General features: G+C 38.6%; 2 protein-coding genes and 1 long non-coding RNA gene across 7 annotated transcripts in view; 1 reads left to right on the top strand and 2 right to left on the bottom strand.

Moving 5' to 3' along the window:
* Window positions 1–1,272: 1,272 nt before the first annotated feature.
* txlnba (taxilin beta a) lies at window positions 1,273–17,082 on the bottom strand. Of its 3 annotated transcripts, none has more exons than XM_062551062.1 (11): window positions 16,959–17,082; window positions 15,710–15,794; window positions 12,358–12,600; window positions 11,362–11,453; window positions 6,799–6,969; window positions 6,431–6,625; window positions 5,154–5,273; window positions 4,874–4,948; window positions 2,811–2,903; window positions 2,583–2,678; window positions 1,273–2,500 (listed from the first exon to the last, which is right to left on the bottom strand). In XM_062551062.1, the coding sequence occupies exons 2-11, from the start codon at window positions 15,723–15,725 to the stop codon at window positions 1,499–1,501; spliced, it is 2,103 nt and encodes a 700-aa protein (XP_062407046.1). In that variant the 5' UTR covers window positions 15,726–15,794; window positions 16,959–17,082; the 3' UTR covers window positions 1,273–1,498. The 3 variants fall into 3 exon arrangements, with proteins under 3 accessions (XP_062407046.1, XP_062407047.1, XP_062407048.1); XM_062551063.1 differs by lacking the exon at window positions 4,874–4,948 and adding an exon at window positions 4,738–4,812; XM_062551064.1 differs by lacking the exon at window positions 15,710–15,794 and having other exon boundaries at window positions 16,959–17,066.
* LOC134098109 (uncharacterized) lies at window positions 8,294–10,736 on the bottom strand. Its single transcript, XR_009941009.1, has 6 exons — window positions 10,642–10,736; window positions 9,724–9,820; window positions 9,499–9,598; window positions 9,194–9,273; window positions 8,942–9,073; window positions 8,294–8,712 (listed from the first exon to the last, which is right to left on the bottom strand). It is a non-coding gene; the product is annotated as an uncharacterized LOC134098109 (long non-coding RNA).
* A 5,512-nt stretch (window positions 17,083–22,594) lies between the features above and the next one.
* The window catches only part of vta1 (vesicle (multivesicular body) trafficking 1), a 39,685-nt gene continuing 38,174 nt past the window's right edge, over window positions 22,595–24,105 (top strand). The window contains exon 1 of one of the 3 annotated variants that reach the window (XM_062550896.1): window positions 22,595–22,812. In XM_062550896.1, the coding sequence (XP_062406880.1) occupies window positions 22,722–22,812 (91 nt within the window). In that variant the 5' untranslated portion in view covers window positions 22,595–22,721. The remainder of the gene's footprint in view (window positions 22,813–24,105) is intronic. The other 2 variants (XM_062550895.1, XM_062550894.1) reach the window with 2 other exon arrangements.

Genomic DNA, 24,105 nt, shown 5'->3' with positions numbered 1-24,105 from the left:
ACAAAAATCAATATTTATCATGGATATGAAGGTTGTTCCTAACTGTAGGCCTATGATCTGGTCAAACATTTAGGGGGTCCCGTTTGTAAACTTTTGATCATTTTGATTCCATTTGGATGATTTCACAGTTGTCATTATTATTTAAATGATGTAGTAATAAATAAGTAATAAAATGGCTTGACCTAAATATCCCTATACATAAAAGAAGGGGGTTTCTGCATGATCAGTCATATTTTCCACAAACTGTGAAACAAATTTCACAAATTGTCAGGGTATGTAGGCTACACTTTTAAACACAACTGTAGGCCTATGCTAATAAAATAAATAAGAATAGAAGAATACAAATAATTCTGATGGTTATGGGCATTTGAAAAACTAGGATATGCACTAGACAGAAATATTCATAAATAAATATGGAAAACATATCAAACTAGAAAAGCACTCAGAGAGCGCAGACCTCCGCCTGTATTGTTCTTCCTACAGTAGGTTGTCTTTGAACCTAAACTATTCAGATTGCCACCACGTGGCCATACCATGCATTACACCACTGAAGCTGCATTAATCTCCATACCATGCATTACTAGCCTGATTGCCATTGACTTGAAAGGCTCTGCGAGACTTTAGTCTGACCAAGAGCCTGTGCTACACGGTTTCTCCAAGCGCTTGGTTGACCCGCCTCCTTTAAGTGCCTCGATTTGCTACTGGTCGATGTCAGAAAGCGGTTTGCCGAGTATTATTAAACCAATAACAACACTCTTTCCTCTGCCTTGAACACGCCTCTACCCAGAGCCGTTGGAGCTGCTCAAAGTTGATTGGTTCTCGACCAAAGGGGGCAGTTCCGCAGATTTGGGGAATTCAGAAATCCTTCCCGATTAGCAGTTGACCAGACCAGCGACAGCAACGCCGAAGGTGTTACGTCACTGGAAGGGCGTGCCAGGCTAATGCATTACACCACTAAGCGAAACACATAAACGGCTCCGGAATCCCGACGGAATTACGGATCACTCCCAAAATTTAATCGTTTCTTCCTTGGGTCATGCCTGACATTTCAGCTAAATTCATCCATTACTTTTTGAGTTATCTTGCTAACAGACAGACAGACAGACAGACAAACAGACAAACAAACAAACAAACAAACGCCGGTCCCCGATGAAAACATAACCTCATTGGCGGAGGTAACTAGAAAAAATAACACACATGGTTATTGAAGAGTAACCAGACAGAGACCATTATTATTTTTTGTCATGTAAATGAAGATGTATAAATGCCAGATAGGATGGCACACTTTATTATATAAATGTTCAAAAAGGGTTTAATCAGCATTGCCAAAGGTTTCTCAAAGTTCACCACAGATTACAATAGAAATGAAAATGCTGGTGTAGCTTTTTCAACACCCAGAAAAAAACTTACAGTTACTTTATCACACACCCAAACGATCAGGTAAACCACTCCTTCTGGATTGAATAAAGACTATAATAACTTCCATTCATGCGATTCATTATTTCTTTACATTTTTGGGCTGACTTTTTTTCTTGTTGGTGCCTTGTTTTTTCCCTTGAGGCTTGGCAGATGGTGACTTGGAAGTCTGTGTCTGTGCTTGACTAGGTGATGTTCCCTCTGCCATGACTGCCCCCTCTACAACGGGCTTCTCTTTGGGAATTTTGGATTTTTTACGCTCTTGTTTTCCAGCCTGTAATTTAGCAGTGCCTACTGTTGCCTCTGGTGCTTTAGCTAACTCTGGCTTTGTTGGCACAGGAATTGGGTTTTCCTGGACTGACTGTGGGTTTTTTAGTTCCTGTTGGTTTTCCTCCACTTTCAACACACTGGGTGAAATTGCATCTGATATAGCTTCCTTTGACAAACCTCCCTCTGGTCTAGCAGGATGCTCACAGGCTTTCTCTGTGTCTGTATTGTTTTGCTTTACCTGTTCTGGGGCTTGCTCCTCTGTTTTGGCTTCCAATGGGGTTGCTGACTGAGCCAGTGGTTTAATTGGCTCTGTTTTAACCTCTTCTGCTTGAATAATCTCTTGTTCTGAGATTGAGTACACAATCTCTGTTTCAACTCCATCTGGTTTAATCTGCTCTTTCCTCAACTCTTCGTGGCAGGGACCTAATTCAGATACACTGTTCTCCGAGGAAGCTCCTAATAGCTCCCCAGGGGGCATCTTAATAGAACATTCTGTGTTCTCTTCCTCATCATCTGAGTCCTCTAGTTCATTTAGGTTTGAGGTGGCAAGAGAGGCAGCGAACTCATGCAATCGGGCCTGCTCGGCATTCAATTTGTCCAACTCGGCAGTGAGAACGAAACCCTTGATTGGTAGGTCTTCCTCTGAGGTTTTGACAGTAGGTTCCTCTGGCATGGCCGGTTTAGACATGTCAAATCGAAGGCCTTTGATCTTGTCATAAAGGCCCTTCCTCTCCTCCTGCAGAGCCCTGCACAAAGTCTCAAGTTTGTCCACCTTGATGGTAAACAGCTCAAATTCCTTTGCTTTCTCAGATCTCTGTGTGGAAGAGAAAGGTAAACTATTGCTATCACCAAAACAACCACTGTCATGACGTAATGATAATTATAATGTTAACTACCTCCTCGATCTGCTCCATGAGGGCCTTGTTGCAGCTTTCAAAACGTGTTTTCCAGAAGCCTGATTCCTTTTCCAGCTTCTTCATCTTCTTCGTCATCTACAAATTGTATATTTTAGTAATCAACAGCAGTATGTAAACAAGATTACTCCAAATTATGTCACACTTTAGTAATGACTGGAGGATCTAATAAACATTCTAATATTACAGGCAACAGAATGATTTACAAACCTTGTCCATTTCATTTCTGAAAGAGACGTAGACGTCGTTACTTTTCCCTAGTGTGGCCTGGAATTCATCAAACTTCTGGGAGTACAAAACTAGCTAAAAATACAAAAAGAAAAGATGGTCAGAGGAGATAAGGAAATAATACTCTTAGTTACATCTAGTTGTAATTCATTACAAATTTCTCTCCTGGTTATGGTGGGAGAATTTTCTGTATTCAAAAATTACACTCCATTTGATCCCACCCAAGGGAAAAAATCTTGTCTCAAATGGACTTGGGGTTGACATAAGAGGAGGGTTGTGTCTCACAATAGTCCAATTTAAAGAGGTAGTTGGAAATTTTGACACAGGACCTCATTTCCAGGTTAGCCAGTGTGATATTTATCAGTGGAAATCTACTTCTATTAAGGTATTTAACCAGCTCACCTTCTGAATGTTCTGTATTACTGAGTTGTGTCCTGTTTATTTCTTTCTATTGGTTTGTTGCTGGCAGGAGGCCCTTCTCAGGGCTGCGGATAACCGGTGTCCCTGTATTTGTTAGGCTACTTTAGGAACTATTTTGTTATGTATCTTAAGTTTTGTTTGTTTGCATTTCACTGGCAGGATGCCATTTGACAGCTGCTGAGAGCCAGTGTTCTGATCTCAGCTATTGTACTGTTATTAGTTTATTCGTTGTTTGTTTGGTTTGATTGTGTGCTAATTATCCTCCCTGTCCCACTTCCTTGTCCCGCTGAGTGCCTATGGTGGAGGGGTTGCTGTCCTCTGGTGTTGTTTCTTGTCCGGTGTGCGGTGTCTTAACCATTGTATGTGTACACGTGTCTTGTGGCGTGACCTCTTCCTGGGTACCTCTCCATACTGGTTAGCCTGCATCTCCACGGGTAGGCCTCAGATCCAGTGGTCCCTGTTGTCCTCCCTCCCTTATTGTATACTCCCTTGTACAAGTCTGGTGTGAATGAGGATTGTGTTGATTGTGTTTTAATGTATTTGTAAGTAAATGACTTTTGTTTGGATGAAACAACATCTCATGCTCTCTCAGTTCACAAACCTGAATGCCTTTTTAACTGTAATTAGTCCAAAACATTTCCCTGGGTGGGATTCCCAGGGTGGCATAGTCGCATTGCGCATGCTTTACCACCCTATTTACCTCATGTTTGCCACATAGTCTACGTTTCTATGCAACATCTGAAACTTTCAAGTTCTGTTTGTGTGGCGACCTAGTTTCATTTTCTCGTTTTGACAAGTAGCCGCATATCCTATCGGAAAATAAATCCTGACCATGTCAACTCTGAGCAAACAGAACACCAATGCAAAGCGGAGCTGATACTGCAAGCCAATCTAACGTGACGAACTGAAGTGGCCTATTCTCGCAGTTGATAGGCCTAAGCATTTTCCACACAGCAAAGTGGCACAGTAGGCCTACCTTGGCGCTTGGTGGGTGCTATTTCAAGCCCTGGCTATACACAATATGGCTTTCACAGACAAAATCTTGTTCATAGTTTACATATATGTAATACATATATATACTATTTAAATATGTTTAAAATCCCAGGGCTCTTTAACATGGCATGGTATATTTGATGAAATATTTCTAAATGTAAAGTAAAGTTACAATTCAAAGGAAAAATTCGGTGAGTTTTCACATAGACCTCTGTTTCTCAAATCAGCTACAGTGCTACACTCTGTGGGCATGTATCAAAACCTCCCTGTATTTTACATTGACTCTAGCTGCATGTATTTCATATGTGGATGTAGCCTACAGTATATGACACTCACAACACATGCATCATTCATGGCAATGACACAACGGAATCCAGTGCTTCTCTGCGAAGAATGATTACTTCTGTAATTATGGATTTATGATATTTCTGACCCAGCTATGACCCAATGATGATGTGGGAGAAGAGCTGTGAGTGACACAGCAATGAATATTCACCTGTGCCTGCATCACTGTCTGCTGCTCTTTCAACTCTTTAGCTTGTAGTTTCCACTCTGCAGCCTGAGTCAATAACTGGTTAAACAGAAAAGATGGAAGGGGGTAGAAGACAAGAGCCAAGTGGCCAGGTGTTTACCTGTTTCTTCATTTGCAACTCCTGCTCCTTCATTGCGTAGCATTTCTTTGTTATGTCAATTGCCTCTTTAAGTAGCTACCAACAAAAACACAAAGAGATTATTGTGTTCCTTTTAAATATCATGATTTAAGGATCACTGAACATTCAGAAATGTGGATGTTTGTACCCAAAATGAAACTGATTTTGAACATTTATCCAGCTCACAAAAAATACGAGAACTTCAAAAGCAGCAATGAACTGAATACTCCTAAATTTCAAGAACAATTTAGATATGACTCACATATTCTTTTTCCCGCTTGTGTTTGGCCTCTGCTTCCCTCAGCAACATGTTGGCTTGCCCAATTTTGGCATCAGCCAGTTTCTGCTGCATGTCATGATGTTTGAAAATCTTCTCTAAGCTCTGAATAACAAAAAGAAAATCATTTTCAGGACAGTGCCATACTGCTCTTTGTGCACTGGCAGAAAGATAGATAGCTAGATAGCTAGCTAGCTAGATATGATAGATAGATATCGAGTAGAAGGAATTTATTGTGCTCAAGTTTGCTCATGAATAAATATACACAACTATGACTACACGTCAGTATACAATAAGGAATAATGAAAAATTATAATGTATTTGAAGTTGTAATTATTATTAAGAGGTTACAGCTATCTCTCTGCAGTAGGAGGAGGAGTTATACAGTTTGATGGCTGGTGAGTGAAGTCCAATGTAAACATCATTCATTAGTCATAGGCTGTAATATTAAATCAGTTTACTGAAAGAAACAAATCATGCACTGTGGTTGTATTTATGCTCAACAATAGTCACGTTCTACTAATCACAGACTATCCATCCAACAGAGAAGCAAAGAAACCTCAGAGGACCTCTCGATACCTTCCCCTTCCTTATATGAGCTGTCTTAAATAATAAATGAATAAACAATATTGCTAACATATACATGATCGTGTCAAAATCGCTATTTTTCAAACACTAAGAAGGCTCGACACAACACGAAACTTCGATCTAAGTATCATCAGTTTCTCTACACATGAACTTGAGCATTGAGAACATTGTTTGTGTACACATAGTTTGCTAAAAAGAAAGGTTTTAGACAACTCACTCCTTGGCAAGATGGCAGCAAGCGGAAAAACCAAGTGAGTGGTTCAAAACCTTAGTAAACTCGTACACAATAAATGTTTTAGAATAGAGTTATACTGATAAGTGAAACAAGCCTCTTAATTATTGTTTTAATTGTAAATGTGGTTATTTACAGCATTTTTTTTTGCCAAATTTCTGTGGTGTATATTCTTTTGTCATTCCATGTTGAAAAATGACTAAGACATTTCCCCCCTGCATCTGCATGACTTCATTTGTATACCTTATTGTAGGCTAGCAGCAAATTGTGGATTACTGTGAGTGGAGTACTCACTTGCTTAAAAAAAAAAACCAAATGCTAAATGGCCCTATTGAATGTCACACATTCTGATGTGCAATTGGTAAGAGTCGCAAGAATACATGGGGTTAGCCAAAATAAAATAACTATGAGGATGAATCTTGAGACTGCAAACATGACTTACTTCTTCCCTCTTCTCATATTGGTGAATGATATTGTTCAGTTTTCCAGCCAGGTCAGAGTTCTCTTGACACAGCTTGTTGTTACGGTTGCTATGCTCTTCTATCTGAGCCTGGATGTCAGTCAGTGTGCTTTGAAAGTGAGTGGTGATCTCCTTTCTTTTTTTCTCATCCTCCTGACACCTTTGGAGATTCTCAACCTGTGGGCCAATTGAAATTCAACGTCAGCAAGAATCCTTTGCAAATTGTACCACTCCCCGGCCCTTCCTCTGATGCTGCATGTGCACTTTGCACGCAACGTCACAACAATATGGACATAGTGTGCTGAGTGAAAGACACATGTACAGCTTACTGGAGGCCAGTTTGCACTCACCTTCAGTGTTTTGTTGTAGTCCTGAATCTCTCTGCAGAGGCCCTCTAGTTTGGTGCGAGCCAGGATTGCACGGCTGAGATCAAACTGGAGTTGATCTTTCTGCATCAACAACTGATCACTTTTTTTTTGTAGATTGTTCTTCTGCTTCCGCTCTCGCTGATGATTCTCCGCCTATGTAAATCATAAAGTGAATTGAAGCAGCAGTCCTTTATTATTTAAGCAAGCCTTAAAAGATAACAAGGCAGCAAGGTATAAGATAACATGAGAACTTCGAATGCTTTTAAATATTGCTGTCACTTTATTTGCCATTTTATACACTGTTAACTATTTTACATAATGCCACATGACAGTTGTAGATCTCCGTCGTGATTTTATATGAATTTAAGGAACCAGTCAGAAGAAAACTTAAAAATAAAAATGCAGTATGCTTTTCCATCTCCCTCTGTTATACAAATGTATTTTGCTCTAACTACTAAATATGACACTTGACATTGACCCACAGCAATGTGTGTGTAACACATCTAAATAATAGATTCTATGTTCATGTCTCATTCTACTTTGACATCTCTCAATGACTAGACTGAATATAATTTCAGTTTGTGATTCCAGTGCATGCGATGTAAAAATGGAAAACTGAAAAAACAAACAAACAAAGTAGCTGATTAGAAAATGTGGCAGTCTGGGGACTGTGCTGGGAGTCTGGGACCATATGCTGTCGACTGTGAAAGAGACAGGAAAGTATATGGTCTGAGTCTGTGAAAGAGACAGTATATGGTCTGAGTCTGTGAAAGAGACAGTACAGTATGGTCTGAGTCTGTGGAAGAGACAGCATATGGTCTGAGTCTGTGAAAGAGACAGTATATGGTCTGAGAAGGTGATAACACAGACAGACAGATAGACATGTTGATGAGTGAAGGAGAGGAGCTGCGAGCAGTGAGAGTCCACTGTTGACAAAAGATATGTAATGTAGAATAATTAGAGTCTAAATACTTTTTTCCCCCAGTTCAATTTCCATATTTTGTTCAGCCAACTATACACTGTAAAATGTTTCACTGTGAATTTACTGTAAATTGCTGGCTACTAATTGCATGACTTTCACAGTAATTTACCGGTACTATCTCACAGTAAATTACTGTGAATTTCATGTTTTACTGTAAAAGTCATGCAACTCAGTAGCCAGCAATTTGCTGTGAATTTACAGCATCATGTTGTGTATAATCACAATACCATACTGTACATTTTAATTTTTACTGTAAAAGTCATGCAATTTAGTAGCCAGCAATTTGGAGTAAATTTACAGTATCATGTTGTGTATAATCACAATACCATACTGTATATTTTCATTTTTACTGTAAAAGTAATGCAACTCAGTAGCTAGCAATTTGCTTTGAATTTACAGTGAAAGATATTGTACATTTGAACATTTGATTTGTGATTTACCTGACCTATACCAACATGTTTTGGATCTGGTCAATAAAAGCAACAACAAAGAAAATACCATTTGAACTTTTAATGAACACTTTTCAATGAAAATCATTGAGCAGGCCATACAAACATTATAATATGAAGACATAGGATTGAACAAAAAAATATTGTACAGGCCTGAGACGGTGCAGCATAACCTTGTCTGATTTGACACGGAATGAGTCAGGGGGTAAATAGTGCAGTGTGTAAGTGCAGTATGGCAAGTCCATGTAATGTAGTATGTGTGCTCAGGATGCGAATGGCATGAGGAAAGAAACTCCTCCTCAGTCTTCTGTTTTAGCCAAGTGGGATCAGACGTCTGCGTTACCTCAATGGTTTAAATAGTCCATGGTCAGAGTGTTAAAAAATGTTGGCCCCCTGTCCGTCCTCTTCTGGTCCTGCAGGGGTAGGGTGGTGCTCTGATGGTACCTTCGGCAGTAAATCAAGTATCTGTAAAAGAGTACAATAGGTCCTGTCCATGAATATAACTACTACAAACTACTCAAACTAGTAATCTTTTGTGACAAATAAAAAAAATACACACATTAGCAACCTATAAGTCAGATGCAATAGTTACAGTATAAGTAATGCAGATGTCGGGTGCTTTTCTTTTGATAGGAAGGATATTTCAAAGTGACCCCACAGTTCTGAGCAATAGTATATCTGTGTGATATCATACCTAAGTGCAACACTGTCTCCAGCAGCTCCAGCCTTTGTACGTACACCACCTTTCTGATGCCTTACATCGATCGTCCCCCATCTGACTTGCAATAGCAGCCTTTGGCTCCACACTGAGATTGTGACATGGCACCTAAAAAATAAAACAGCAATTGTCATACACCTTGTCATGGTTGAGCAAGATTAAAAAAATGAAGCATTAAAAAATAAGTAAGACAAGTCAATGAAATGTACAAACAGATATTATAATTACCTTGTGAAGGCACCCTTGCCACCACCACCATCACCATCTACTGTATGTTAATTCCTGGTATCAGTTTATTTGTGAGGGCTCTGTCAATAAAAGATAGGATTTAACATAAGTATGCATTCTATACAATACACTTGAAATAATGAATATGATCAGTTTGGCAGATATTCACAACACTTTACATTACCACCAACACAATGGTAAACATGGATATTTCAAGAGTATAGTATTTTAAGTAGCTGCATTCATTCACAGTAGAGCACTCACAATGGTACCAATAAATACATTCAAAACACATTAACACTTACGCCACGTTGAGGGAAGCAGCTATGGCTTCTAGACGTCATCAATTAGCAAGTAGTGCAATCAGGACAGACCGACTTTACCCGGAATGGTTGATGGAGCCCACTACACAATCATAACAAACAGACAAGGAAGAGAGGGGATAAACGTACAAATAAATGCACACATCATAATGCTATATGTAATTCTGTAATTTTTTTGTATGTGAATGTGTGCAGGGCCGGACCTACATTATTCTGGGCTGTCTTCGTATGGAAGTGGCACAAATTTGGAATTTTCGAGAATGCGCTCAGTGTTCCCAGGGCACCAGTCCTCACAATGCAATGTCTGTAAACAGAGGGAACAGAGGGAGACTAAGATTAATAAGTTGCAAAACACACAGAAGATAAAAAGATCATCACTGAAGCACTACTACACTCATATGCATTTTAAATAAACACATAGTTCGGCACAGATTAGGTATATCAAACAAGGGATAAATAAGGGCTATGAAATTAAGAACATGAAGCCAAACACTACCCTTCACAACCTAAAGTGCATCATACCCCCATTCACATCCTTGACACGTCTGTTAATGACAATGGCCATACTAAACTGCAGTTTAGTTAAGGTTAAGGTGGGAGATAAATTACTACATTCATTAGTTTTACTGGTCCTCTTTCCCTTTGTATCGGCACTACTGTATATCAAATTTAAATTAAGTTATCTACGTAAGCCTATGTCCCATGACAATTCTTAAAAGTCACGTTAGTTAGGAAAGTAACATTAACAACTCTCATCTGTGTCTGCAATGTTAACTTAATGTTAGCCTGCATGGCTACAATCAGCCACTTTAAAGATAGCTAACGTAAACGTTACTTGCGCCTGATATTTCATTCAAACTAAAACTACATTCACAACGACATCTTACACAGACGTATTGTTGGATATGATATTAACTACCATTCCAGATATTGCACATAATCGTGAAGTTAGCTATTGAAAAAGCTAACTCTGCAAATGTTAGCGATTCTTAGCTCGCTAGCTAATGGCTAGCCAGCCACTTCTAACACAACGGGTTTTGGTAAACATTACAGTATAACACCAATATATATTTTTTAATTAAATTCCCGTTTCTAAATAACATACAAAAGCACTGTACTTCTTACCTTGGATATGATGGCAGAGTTTGTACAGCTTACACATGCAGAAAAGTGATGATTGAAGTCACTGGTGGACGGCTGAGTTGAAAATTCAGTTGAGGGTGGCAGCATGTGCGGGTGGGAGGGGGGAACGTTAGAAATCGCCCCACAATGCTGTGCGGTTCAAGTGCAATTCAAATTTCACAACAAGGTGCTGTAATGTGATAGAGCTACTGTGATTTTACAGTAAATGTTTGAGTACAGTAATTTACTGTGAAATAATACTGTAAGGTATTGTGAAATCACAGTAATATTTAACAGTGTACAGAATATTGGATAGAATCGTTAAATATCCAAAAGTTTAATTTGCCAACTCTGCCAAGTTCATAAATGTCATTCTGTTTGTGAGGATCGTCTGTCCAAAATGCGGGCTTGTTGGTGAGTTTCCTTATTGAGATATGATTTTTGCAAAATATAGTCTATAAATCCACAGAATTTGTATTGGACCTGCAGTACCACTTTGCTCCACATGTAATGCTCTTTTAATAATATGGCAGTCAATGGAAGAGTAAGAGAGTCACTTGTTTGTTGCACATATCTAAACACACTTTTTATGGTTCATAGTTGAATTACTCCAAATAATTATTGCAATATGAGCAACATACTAATCAATAATCAATAAATCAATCAATAAATCTTATTTAAAGAAAATCAAATAAATTATAATCTGTGGAGTCTCCGTCTTACCAGCTCAGCATACTTCTTCAGGATGATCTTCACTTTCTCTTCTGGTGACTTAATCTTTTCCAGACTCAGGATAAGACGGGCGGTTTCATTCTCTGCACAGTATTGAAGCATAAGAGTAAATTTGCATGCATTGGCAGCTTTGGTGATACAGCTGGCAAATCAACAATAGATGTCAGACAGAACTGTAGTGGGCATGGTTGATGCAACTGTTTTGGATGCTTGTCTAAAGCTTTCAAGGAACATGTTCCAGCCATTGCAGTCCCTTTGATAAACTGATTCAGTGTATAGACCAAGTAAATTGGTGAATGTCTCACAATGTTCTGCAACTAAACAAAAATATAACAGTGGACTTAGTTGTTGACACTGAAGCCTAGAAATTCTGTTCACTAATCTGAAATCACTTGCAAAAAACGCCAAACTTCCCACAAAAACTCCTTGTACTCCTAGCCTAGATTGGAATGAAGTGGGCTAGCTACAGTAAGTGCTATCATAGCGCCGCGCACCAGAGCCATTGAGTGCATGCATTGAAATGTGAGAGGTATGTATCTACTCGTCTTAGTTAACGGAATAATGTAGTTTAATATAAATTAAAAAAAAAAAACGGTGGAGTGTTCCTTTAACACTACTAACAGCTGGACATGGTTAATCTACTGTAGCACTTCCCTGCTGACTATCTTGACTATGTATTATGTGAATACTTAGCTGCAAAGTATCCTAGTGGCACTGTACTTTTATTGTACCTTGATTGTTTTAAGTCGCTTTGGATAAAAGTGTCAGCTAAATTACTAAATGTGAATGTAAAGAATAATTATAACCCTTGACTATTGGAGACTAATTTTACAGTAGAATTTCATCCTTTAATGTAGAGCTGCTTATTTGGGGACTTGATTTTAACTGATAACATGGCCTCTGTTCTATTCAGTTTTGACATGGCTGAGAATCATTTGGGCTCTAAATCAGTTGAATAATGTTCTGCCTCTTTGCTTCATCTGGTACCTGAAGCAGATCCAAGTACTGCTTCCAGCTCCTGATCATCCTTATCTTCAACGGCCTCCAAACTGGAGATCTGCTGTTCCATGAGGGAGGCTGCAGACCCATATGTTTTGATAATGTCCTCCAGCTGTTGGTTGAAGAGGTCCATGGGATCAGTGTCTTCTTCCTCGCTGCCATTCATCTGGTCCGTTGGGGTATTCTTTGGACCTGAGATACTCTGAGTACTTTTCTCCATGACTTGTGAATCTTGAAGAATGACAGGGTGGAAGAGAAAGAGAGACTAAGACACAAGTAATGTTTATGGCACAAATAATGATATGGCTTGAGTTTGGAGTACTCTTAAAGCAACACTAAAGAGTTTTCGTATCTTAAAATAATGTTTCCAAAATCATTTTAGAAGTTCATCAACTCGTAACAGGGTGAAAGGCACTTTTGCTTTCACTTCGCGGCCCTCTATCGGCTATAACCGCACTATGTAACTATACGAGGTGGGGTAGTGTATCTGTAGTTCGGTGAAATGAGACATCAAAAACTACAAATTTGATTTGCTTCGATGTCGCAATACATCATACTTTCATAAAATCATGCAACATATTCTACCTTGTCTGTTATTTGCTGGATAAACAAATAGCGTGTGCAACAGAGGAAAAGTGCTTTAGTGTTGCTTTAAGACATGTGGCACAACCCTTATGTTGTGGAGGTGTCCTGTGCTTTCTAGGTGCTGTAAAAGTTGGGAAAACAGCTTAGTCTCAGGATATGGGCAGCCTGTCAAATGGCTGGGGATAAACTGGTTGAGCTGCTGACAGTCTTGGGCTAGAAAAAGCTGCATGCCAACAGTGGCAGTGGTTTCAGCATTTTGTTCAGAGAACTTCAGAAGGAATTTAAGAGTGAAAAGATAAGAGAGCAAGGTAAAAGAGTATCAGAAAGGAGAAATACAGGAGAGAAGGAACTAATGAAACAAGTAGCCTATGTAAAACAGATAAGAGATGTTCAGAAATTGAAGAACTGGTATGGTTTGTGATTTGTTTCAGAAGCATTGTTTTGTTATGTCTTTAATGTCCAACTCTAACTTTGAACGATCAAAAAAAAGTATTCAGAGGTTTCTGAATTATGACAACTGTCATTGGCAACAGTTTTGTGGGTCTAGTTTTTATTTCATTTTGCAAGTAGTCCACTCATTTATCGTTAGTAGGGTATGAAGGAGAGTCTGCCATTACCTGGAGCTGTCAAAGAACAAATGGACTAACCCTATGAGCCCCAGGCTATTTTAAGGGCATTCTCACTACCTTTACTTAGAAGCATTTATACTGGTCATTGCAAGTGCATTCACACATGCTGTATTCTATTCTATATTCTAGAAAATATGCTATATATTCGATTTAATATATATTTGCCTAGACTCTATATATCGAGTCTAGGCTACCATTTCATGTATTAATTCTTGCATTGATTTGATTGTGATTTTTAAATAATACATAAATACAAAAAGTGTATTATTATTTATATATACAAATAGTGTATTATTATTTATTTTTACATTTTCAAATGTATCTCACCACAGTATGACATGACTTTCATATGTAGGCCAGACTGTCCTGAATCTTGCAATATAGGAACCACGATAAAGGGGGACTTTGGGGCTGAGTAATGTTCAAAATACCATTTTTTATTTGATAAACAATTACTTTTCTGCGCTATACCTGTGACACGAACTGTTGACCCAAGCCTGTGTGTGTACTCATGATGAACTTTTTACTGCATTGCAATGAACAAAGTAAAGGCCAAAAAGTGTCTCTTTGTCGAACAAATTGGGATGCTATGTGAAACTTGCATTGGATGCCATGCAGGAATTTGCTAGGATCTCAATCTGGATTATGAGCATGCTTTGCCATAGAGAAACACATGATAGTGTTGGATTATGCTTTGACACAAAAACGTCAGGTAAATCTAGCTGTATGAAGTTATTATTTTGCTGTCACTTTGTCTAGATACTTTATTGCTCCCCAAGGGGAAATTCAAGAATCGATGGATCGATGCTTGGTATCAATGGATACCAAGTACAACACATGTACAACTTTTTGCTAACACTAAGGAGATCGAGCTATGTCAAACCAATTAGGCTAAACCATCAACTGTGGCTCGAGAGCATAATGTATCCCTTGATTAACCTGGTATGATCTAACAATGGTCAATGAAATTGACCTTATGATATTAATTGCTAGGGAAATTGAATGTCAATCAAATATAATTAATATATATGTTATCATTATAATTTTCTCTATTCATTACTTGTGGGTTTAGGAGGCTACAGATTTTTTTTTTTAATCTAAATTACTGCATTTTGCCTTGGCATGTGTTTATTTGTTAGATAGTACAAAGGCAGATAACAGTAACTTCCAAATAAGGGTCAAAGGTCAAGTTTACAAAGAAAAAAAACTTTAAAGTAATTTTTTGCAGTTTCACACTTTGGTGAGTTAAGGTCTTTTGCCTTTGTAGTAAACACTTTGCAAAACTAACATTAACGCTACGCTAACACCACAGTAGGTACGTTCAAATTTGTATCTAGCAGGGATGATAACCTAGCAGGGATGATACAACCGAACACCTTGGAAAACTAACATTATGCCAACACCGTCTTCAGCCTAATATGACAATAGTTGCTCCGTTAAGGTTAATTAAGCTAAAAAAAAACCCTGCATAGTTCCCTTTTAAGAGTGAATAAATATTCTTATTTGTAGAAACATCTGTGATTAGAATGGCTTGGATCCGGACAGCAAAAAACAGCACTTTTATGCTGCCCAGACTTTCAAAAATCACATGGATAGAATCTTAATATTCCAGCATTTGGACCTGGCAGTCTGAACCAAGCCTAGATGTTTAAGTTCTCAAAATGTTCCAGCATGGCCTAGAAATCTAGATGTACCCTATAGCTATGGCGGCAGCAAATGTAATTTTCTGCCAGAGTAGCAACTCTCCGAATTCCCCATCCTGCTATCCTATTGTGTGGAGAGAGAATTTGAAAGACAACTGTTTATCCCACCCCTCTTATTGTGCCCTGCCTATGGTGAGTTCCCAGACCCTACATTTTGATGTGGGTCTGGCTCGTCAGGGTAGTTCTAGCATGTATCACTTTAAGTTTAATAACATTTTAGGCTATGACTAATCAGCACAGGCAACAAAAGGGCGAAACAGTTGGACTGCAGAAACAATTGGCTGTTCAGCTCTCTCTATCGACGCGCAGAACTAAGAAGCAGTATTGTGAAGATACTGTTATAAACAAAGGTAACTATGTTTTTTGAGTTAGTAGGAAAAGTTAACCCTACTGTGGTATCAAAGGTGTTACACAGGCACCCACCACTAGAGATGGACATGTTGCCATACACCAGGATGATGAGGATGAGACACAGGTGGACCTTCCAGCAGGACAATGATCTAAAACACTTAAAATGAGACACATAATTGATAAATAAAATATATATTTTTAAACGACATAGTCAATTAGCAGATTTAAATCCAACAGAGCATGTAGAAAAAAACTGAACATGAAGACTCAAGAGCACTGAGTAAGGACGATGGAAATTGGAAGCAAAGACTTCTCCATACTTTTACCTGTGTCATTTCATTTTGTCATATTTAGAGCTATTTTAATGGGGGTTTTTAATATACTAAAATGTCTTTATTTGTGTAGATTACTTGTTTTAACACCAATGTCTGGTTAGAATTCCCTGTTTAATAGCAGCACTGGGAAAATATTTGCAAAAAAAACCTCATTTCACAAAATGCTCAAATTGTGTTATAAGTTCCTTAACTTTGCATTCAGAATAAGTTGAGTTACAAGTATTGTATGTTGTTACCAAAAATGTAATGAGCACATTTTCCTAAATTAAATGTCTGCTTATGTTCAAAAAAATTCTTGTTCATTTCCTCACTTTATGCAGCCACCATATTATACACTGCTGCATCTCGTTTTAAGTTGAGGCTATACTTGTCAGAGTGGCAGTGATGCTCTCCAGTAAGCCATGATAAAATTAGCAAACTCCACCCTCGACAAACACACACACACACACACACACACACACACACTCTGGTAAAGAGCCATGGAGCACCTGTTATGAAATAACACACTATTTTTGGACCCCCCCCCCCCCACCGCCCCCCCCCCCCTCCGCACACAAACACACACACACACACACACACACACACACACACACACACACACACACACACACTCTCTCTCTCTCTCTCTCTCTCTCTCTCTCTCTCTCTCTCTCTCTCTCTCTCTAACCCACTACCAAGAGTTAACGTGGATGTAAAGAATAAGAGTTATCATAAGAAAATACTAACTGATCATTTGGGGTTATTTGTCTTTAAACATGTCATCATTCTTCAGTTATCCATAATCACAGTTTCCTTTTCACTCTCAATGTTGTACGTAGTACACTCCATAAAATATAGATAGCATTAGTAACTTCATCAAAGTAGGATCTCTCCCTATATATTGTTTACACAAACCAAAGCAACTACCAGTTAATGTCTTGTCAAGCTACACTGAAGAGCAATGTTACAGTGCCACACAGTTGAACATAATTAACAGTGGAACTCACCAAGTGTCGTAGTAAATACAGGACAGATGAAGCAGGTTACTTCACCGAAGCAAAGGAGAGAAAGAGAGGAAAGGGAAGGGTCTAAGACAACTGAACTAAGGGAACATCTCCAACAACAGCTGCGATAGGCAACCCCCAAAATAGTTCCAGAGACACAAGCCAAATTTAACTACAAATGTTAGTTGTACCTAGTGGTAAAGATGTGCAATAGCATTTGACATAGATGTGTCACCAAGGCGAAAAACGTACACCTATTTTTGCATCTCTGTGCCTGATGGTGGACCAAATATCCCCAAAGAAAGTTTAAGAGCATTGACAAAATGGTAGCAGAAATCTAGAAGCTTACCAAATTTTAAATGTGTATTTCAATAACCTTTATTTCTATTTAGTGTTACAACCAGTGTCTGTAAAAATACATTTAATCTTGAAAAGTCAAAATTCCATGACTGCCCAAGTTACATTATAAAAAGACACTTCTATTCTGATACAAAAATCAGGTAACACTTTAGTTTGGGGTGTCGCTGTTACAGTGTACCTACTTAACTAGATACAGTGGTACAACCTGTGTAACAACATGTACTATCAGGTACTACCATTGTACTTGCCTCATGTATTTGTGGGTACCTACATATAGTTGTTACATTGTAATACTGTGTTTTTTACAAAACTTTGCCAATTTGCCTACATTTTTCATCAGAGGCAAAGGGCTGACCTGAGACCTGTTGTATGGGGTAAATCTGGTCATGAAAGATCTGATATACAAACCATTCTTAGCTCCAGTCAAGAGGTCATTGTCTTCAGTGTACATGTAACAGTTGTGCTGCTACAACTGTTTACGGGTTTATGTCACTGTATCAAAGAGTAATAAGTGAAAATTGAGCGAAGGGTTAAGAATGATGCTGTCACACTCACTCACACACACACACACACACACACACACACATCCACAGATTCTCACACACAGATACATACACACACAGACACACAGACACACAGACACAGACACAGACACAGACACAGACACAGACACACACACACACACACACACACACACACACACACACACACACACACACACACACACACACAAACGTATACGCACAGACACAGACACACGCATCCACACAAACAGACACACACAGTACACAAAAGCAAACAAACACATGCATGCACTCATATTGTGTTTCGCTATGCGGTGCATCTAAGACTCGCCACAGAGAATGGGGTGGTGGGTCGTATCCGGCCCGTGGACCGTAGTTTGGGGACCAATTGTTACAGTTTTTCTCGATTGTTACTGTATACACATTTTCTGAAAACATGCCTCATATACTCTCAGAACTCTACAAATCCAAAACAACAGACACAATGGGCAAAACCCTGCAATTCTCCTGCAAAATGACACTTTACCTTCAAAACAATGTAATTTCTCCTCAAAGTGCTCTTTTGTTCTCAAGAGACACACACAAACCATCATATATCAAGACATTTATAAGGACTTGAACACTGATGTGCTCAGTGTAAAACACTGCAATGAATTGTAAAACACTTCTTCTTCATTCATCATAATGACTTGGGCCTTTTTTTGTTCAGTGTTATCCTACAAGCAGTCTTACAAACATAAGCTGATACAGTAAGTTGATATGCTTACCCTATCAATATTTTTAAATATCTCATTGTTTTTCTTTGTATTTGTCGTAATGTTATGGCGTTTTCTTCTAGGACAATGCTCATGATTTCAGTTTCTTGTTCAGGAGACAGAAGCCCTTGTAATCCTTCAGCTGCCAAACAAATAGTAAAATACTGTAAACTGTGTAGGAATACAAAGTTTTAGCCTACTTTCCCCAAATACTTGAAACATACTTTATTTTTAGCCTACAGTCCTACAGAACAGCCCACAGGCAATACTGTACTACTGTGCTCATTGAGCTTGTACTGTACGGTACTGTAGGCCTACTGTATTGTGCAGCACTGCAATGTTCTAGTGGCTCGGATCTCATCGGAGATTACGGTGCTTGGCCTCCCTGTCCTCCTCCTCTTACTCTCACTCCTCTGGCTCTGCCTCTGCTTGTACTGTATACTGAAGCTGTGATTGATAATTGTAAAACTGTGTGACAGGTGTTTGCCCATGTGATGAGTCAGTGTGCATGGTAGGGCAGTTAGCTTTAGAATTTGAATGGCAGTGTGTTCCTTGAGAGAACAAGACATTTTCTTCATGAAAATTGTGTGTTTTAGAACGGCAATTTGAGTGTAAAGCAGAAATTGTGCTTATAGTTCAGCAGAATCGGTTCAGGAGGTTGGTCTATGAGCTAGCCTACATATTATTGGAATTGTGTCTCAAGCCTACCAGAAATATGTAAACAATTGAGAAAAACTGTAATGCACGAGCACAGCTTGCTACCGACACTGTGAAATGCATTGAAGATTCACTTGTGGTCACATGACATTGGCATTTTGAACCATGTTTAGCAATGGTCACATACATGGTCGAAACACTTCGAAATCTCAATACTACAGCGTTGCATTCATCCAGTAAGGTAGACAGGTCATTTGCTCAACTTTTTGGGCCTAGTTTTCTGTCAAAGTTTTCTCAATGGATTCCTGGTCAGAACCCCTATTGAAACAGATTCAAACTTGGGGCATGTTAAATTTTGTCCAAAAATTCAAGATGGCCGTCGTATGGGCAATTCCATATCAGTTGGAACAGGTCCGACACCATGGTCCTCAGTTTTTCCTGATTTTTGGTCAAAATGTTCCTCCATGTCTCATTAGAGGAAAACCAAAATTTTAGCTTGGTATCTTGTTTAGTTTCTGAGATATGGCTCTTCAAATGTGGATAGACGTGTCCTAGAAAAAGGCTGAAAATGCCTGTATTTAATGAGCACCACTTTTTTCAAACCCCTCTCCTGTCTTAAGCCTACCATATTATTTTCTAAAAATTTAAACACTGGGGCAGTACCCTGTTTAGTTGTCCAATATCACAAAGGAATTATAGTCCTTCCCACCATTGAAGACTTATTCATCGAAACAAACCCATATTTTTTTTAAAGCAATGAAAAACAAAAAAAACGTTTTTGTTCTCTTATGGTCATGAATGGATAGCACTCACATTTTTAAAACTTTACATATATATAGTCCATGAGTAAGAGAACATGTTGAAAAAAAATTGAGATGGTAAGTTTTCGTATTTCGAGGCTATGGGCCTTCAAAGATGGCCAAAATGGTGTTTTTTCCTAAAAATGCCAATTTCATTGCCTTTTTTCAAGGACAAGATGAAATGCAAATCCAACATTTATTTTTTCCTGCAATAGTATGCCACTCTGTAGACCATGTGAATGTGGTAGATCCGACCTGTCCATTTTAATATCCCCTCAGTACATGTCTGAAGTTAGAAAAAAATTAAAATTGTCTTGGCTGAAGGAGGTGTTGGTTCGATTTTTATGAACCTCTTAGAAGGACAATATGGGGTTAAAACCCATTTTTTTCTGTTTGAGGGATCGGAATGCCATCCTATAAACAGGATAAAAATTTTATATCCCATTTTTACTCTTTACTGACCCCTTAGAATATGTCCAAAAGTTGTCAAAAATGAAAAAGGCGACTAAATTGAGGGGCTTAAAATGGCCAAGTGGATCAAGTCACACAAGGCTAAACATTTAATATAAGACAGATGAGATACTGAGGGAGAACACTGTGAAATGTATAACCCCTGTTACGATGGCCTTTGAACCCACTGTGTTAACTGAGGTTAAGGGCTAAAAACCACCAACCACCGATCCGGTGGTCTCCAACTTTTTCATATCTCTTGATAGAAAATGTGAGACTTGAAACTCATACTGTACATGTTCATCTCTTCAAAGCGGCTTTTTGAGACCATCCATGACTTCCTGTGATAACCGGAAGTTGGTTTAAAACAGGAAGTACACTTTAGAAAGGCTGTATCTCTGGGGAAAAAAAAAAAAAAAAGCTGTTGAGGCCTACACTTTTTGGTCAAGTTAAACCCTAAGGGCGATTTTTTTTAATGTCATACAAAGTGGGTACCACTCAACTCCAAATGGTCTGAAACATACTCCTACACAATCTCTCAAACCATGATTTTGGCCTCAACACTTTGGCCCCAACAGCTTTTTGTTTTTTTTCCCCAGAGATACAGCCTTTTTAAAGTTTACTTCCTGTTTTAAACCAACTTCCGGTTATCACAGGAAGTCATGGATGGTCTCAAAAAAACACTTTGAAGAGATGAACAACATATATGAGTTTTAAGTCTCTATACATTTTCTATCAAGAGATATGAAAAAGTTGGAGACCACCGGATCGGTGGTTGGTGGTTTTTAGCCCTTAACCTCAGTTAGGGACACAGTGGGTTCAAAGGCCATCGTAACAGGGGTTATACATTTCACAGTGTTCTCCCTCAGTATCTCATCTGTCTTATATTACATTTTTAGCCTTGTGTGACTTGATCCACATGGCCCCTCAATTTAGTCGCCTTTTTCATTTTTGACAACTTTTGGACATATTCTAAGGGATCAATAAAGAGTAAAAATGGGATATAACATTTTTATCCTGTTTACAGGATGGCAATCTGATCCCTCAAACATAAAAAATGGGGTTAAACCCCATAATGTCCTTCTAGGAGGTTCATAAAAATCAAACCAACACCTCCTTCAGCCAAGACAATTTTTCATTTTTTCTAACTTCAGACATGTACTGAGGGGATATTTAAATGGACAGGTCGGATCTACCACATTCACATGGTCTACAAAGTGGCATACTATTGCAGGAAAAAAGAAATGTTGGATTTGCATTTCATCTTGTCCTTGAAAAAAGGCAATGAAATTGGCATTTTTAGGAAAAAACACCATTTTGGCCATCTTTGAAGGCCCATAGCCTCGAAATACGAAAACTTACCATCTCAATGTTTTTTCAACATGTTCTCTTACTCATGGACTATATATATGTAAAGTTTTAAAAATGTGAGTGCTATCCATTCATGACCATAAGAGAACAAAAACAGGTTTTTTTGTTTTTCATTGCTTTAAAAAAAAATATATGGGTTTGTTTCGATGAATAAGTGTTCAATGGTGGGAAGGACTATAATTCCTTTGTGATATTGGACAACTAAACAGGGTACTGCCCCAGTGTTCAAATTTTTAGAAAATAATATGGTAGGCTTAAGACAGGAGAGGGGTTTAAAAAAAAGTGGTGCTCATTAAATACAGGCATTTTCAGCCTTTTTTTAGGACACGTCTATCCACATTTGAAGAGCCATATCTCAGAAACTAAACAAGATACCAAGTTAAAATTTTGGTTTTCCTCTAATGAGACATGGAGGAACATTTTGACCAAAAATCAGGAAAAACTGAGGACCATGGTGTCGGACCTGTTCCAACTGATATGGAATTGCCCATACGGCGGCCATCTTGAATTTTTGGACAAAATTTAACATGCCCCAAGTCTTAATCTGTTTCAATAGGGGTTCTGACCAGGAATCCATTGAGAAAACTTTGACAGAAAACTAGGCCCAAAAAGTTGAGCAAATGACCTGTCTAAGGGACTCACCATCAGTAATTTCGAAAAGGAACTTGTAGTAATTACTCCTGGCCGGTAGATGTCAGTCATTGTTTGTAAGCCAGTATTTTCAAGCCGAATGCGGAAGCATAGTTTACCCAACTGTTTTGCTGTAACGTTAATGTTTTATGCGGTCGTTTTACCCGAATATTCTGAGGCTTTCTGAACATCCCGGGTATAATCACTTCGGCGAAGAAGATGGCTCTGCCACAACAATTAAAAGCAATCCAACACCATTTAAGAACAGGACAGGAACACGAGCAAAGGGATCCTGTTGTGGCGTACTACTGTGAGTTTTCTCCCCACTTTTCGGAATATTCATTGCAGTGGGCTGTTGTTAAAGAACTTCCTTTAACGTTGTGGCAGATAGATAGTTGTCATCATTACTTTCGGCGCGTTGGCATATGCGTTAAAAACTCTATTATAAGCTACACTATTCGGTGAGTTTGACGTAAAATGGGTTTCTGGCGTGTAGGGTGAACCAGAGAGGGTAGTAATGAAGGATCTTTGGGTGAACCTTGCGATGTCACATAAAGCAGTGTTATCCAAACAGCCTCTTATCGTGCCACTGCATGAATACTCTATTTTCGCGAAATATTTCGCAGCTGTCATCTTTAAGTAGACGAACTCAGACTTTTAACCGCTGATACCATAGTAGAGCTGTGTACAAGTTTTGGGAACAAAAGTGTCACAGTTTCGGTCTGTGGGTGTGTCGCAGGTGTGTCACCTAGGCCCTACTCCGTTTCATAGAATGTGATAAGTTTATTTTTGGGGGATATTTCCTTATGGTAGGCTTATACCTGCCCCACTGTTTGCGTTAAAAAAAAAAAAACCTGGGGACCATAGGACCATTAGCCTGGTAGATGGTATAGCCTATAAAGTGGCTCTGACAGGACACAACCCAAACCTAAACTGATATGTAGATTGTAATTTGATTGGCTGTTGAGCCCAAATGCCAGCTGAGTCATTCCTTGCTTCTGTCTCAGGTTTTGTCTTGAACAAAAAGGGCACGTGTGTGTAACATTTTTTTTTGTTATGCAAAATCAAATGATTATGTGAAAATTCCAAATTACTACCCTGGAAGGGCAGTTCTTGGTGAAATGTTTTTTTTTTGTTTTTTTTTTGCCATCCATCACCACAGAAGTAGGTTGCATAATGCATTAGCCTACCGTTGTTATCTGTCCCCCCATGAATATATGGCCCTGTGATTGCTGCATAGGATTTATTTTATTTGGGTCCACACGTAGAGGTGAAGATTAGAAGAGCTCAAATGTTGTAGTGCATATGCCAGAATATTTTTGAATTTGAATATTTTAATGTTTAAGCTTATTTCGAGTATTTTGAACATTTTCTTTGTTTGAGTACAGTACACTTTGATAAATAAATTCAGAGGTTAGACTTGCTTAATTTCATATGGATGGAAATCTTTCTGCTGTAGCCTAAACTATTTTGCACTTCAACATTTGAACCATACACTCACCAGTGGAATAGTTACGATGATACTGCAATAAGTTCACAACCACAAAGCATATTTGCTGAGTTTCACAGTTCAGAAAGTCAAAAATAGTGTAGGCTACATTTC

This window comes from Sardina pilchardus, chromosome 12 (assembly GCF_963854185.1).
Source record: "Sardina pilchardus chromosome 12, fSarPil1.1, whole genome shotgun sequence".
Classification (NCBI taxonomy): Eukaryota; Metazoa; Chordata; class Actinopteri; order Clupeiformes; family Clupeidae; genus Sardina; species Sardina pilchardus.
The sequence above is the reverse complement of the archived record's forward strand: the minus strand, read 5'-3'. Positions and strand labels throughout refer to the sequence as shown.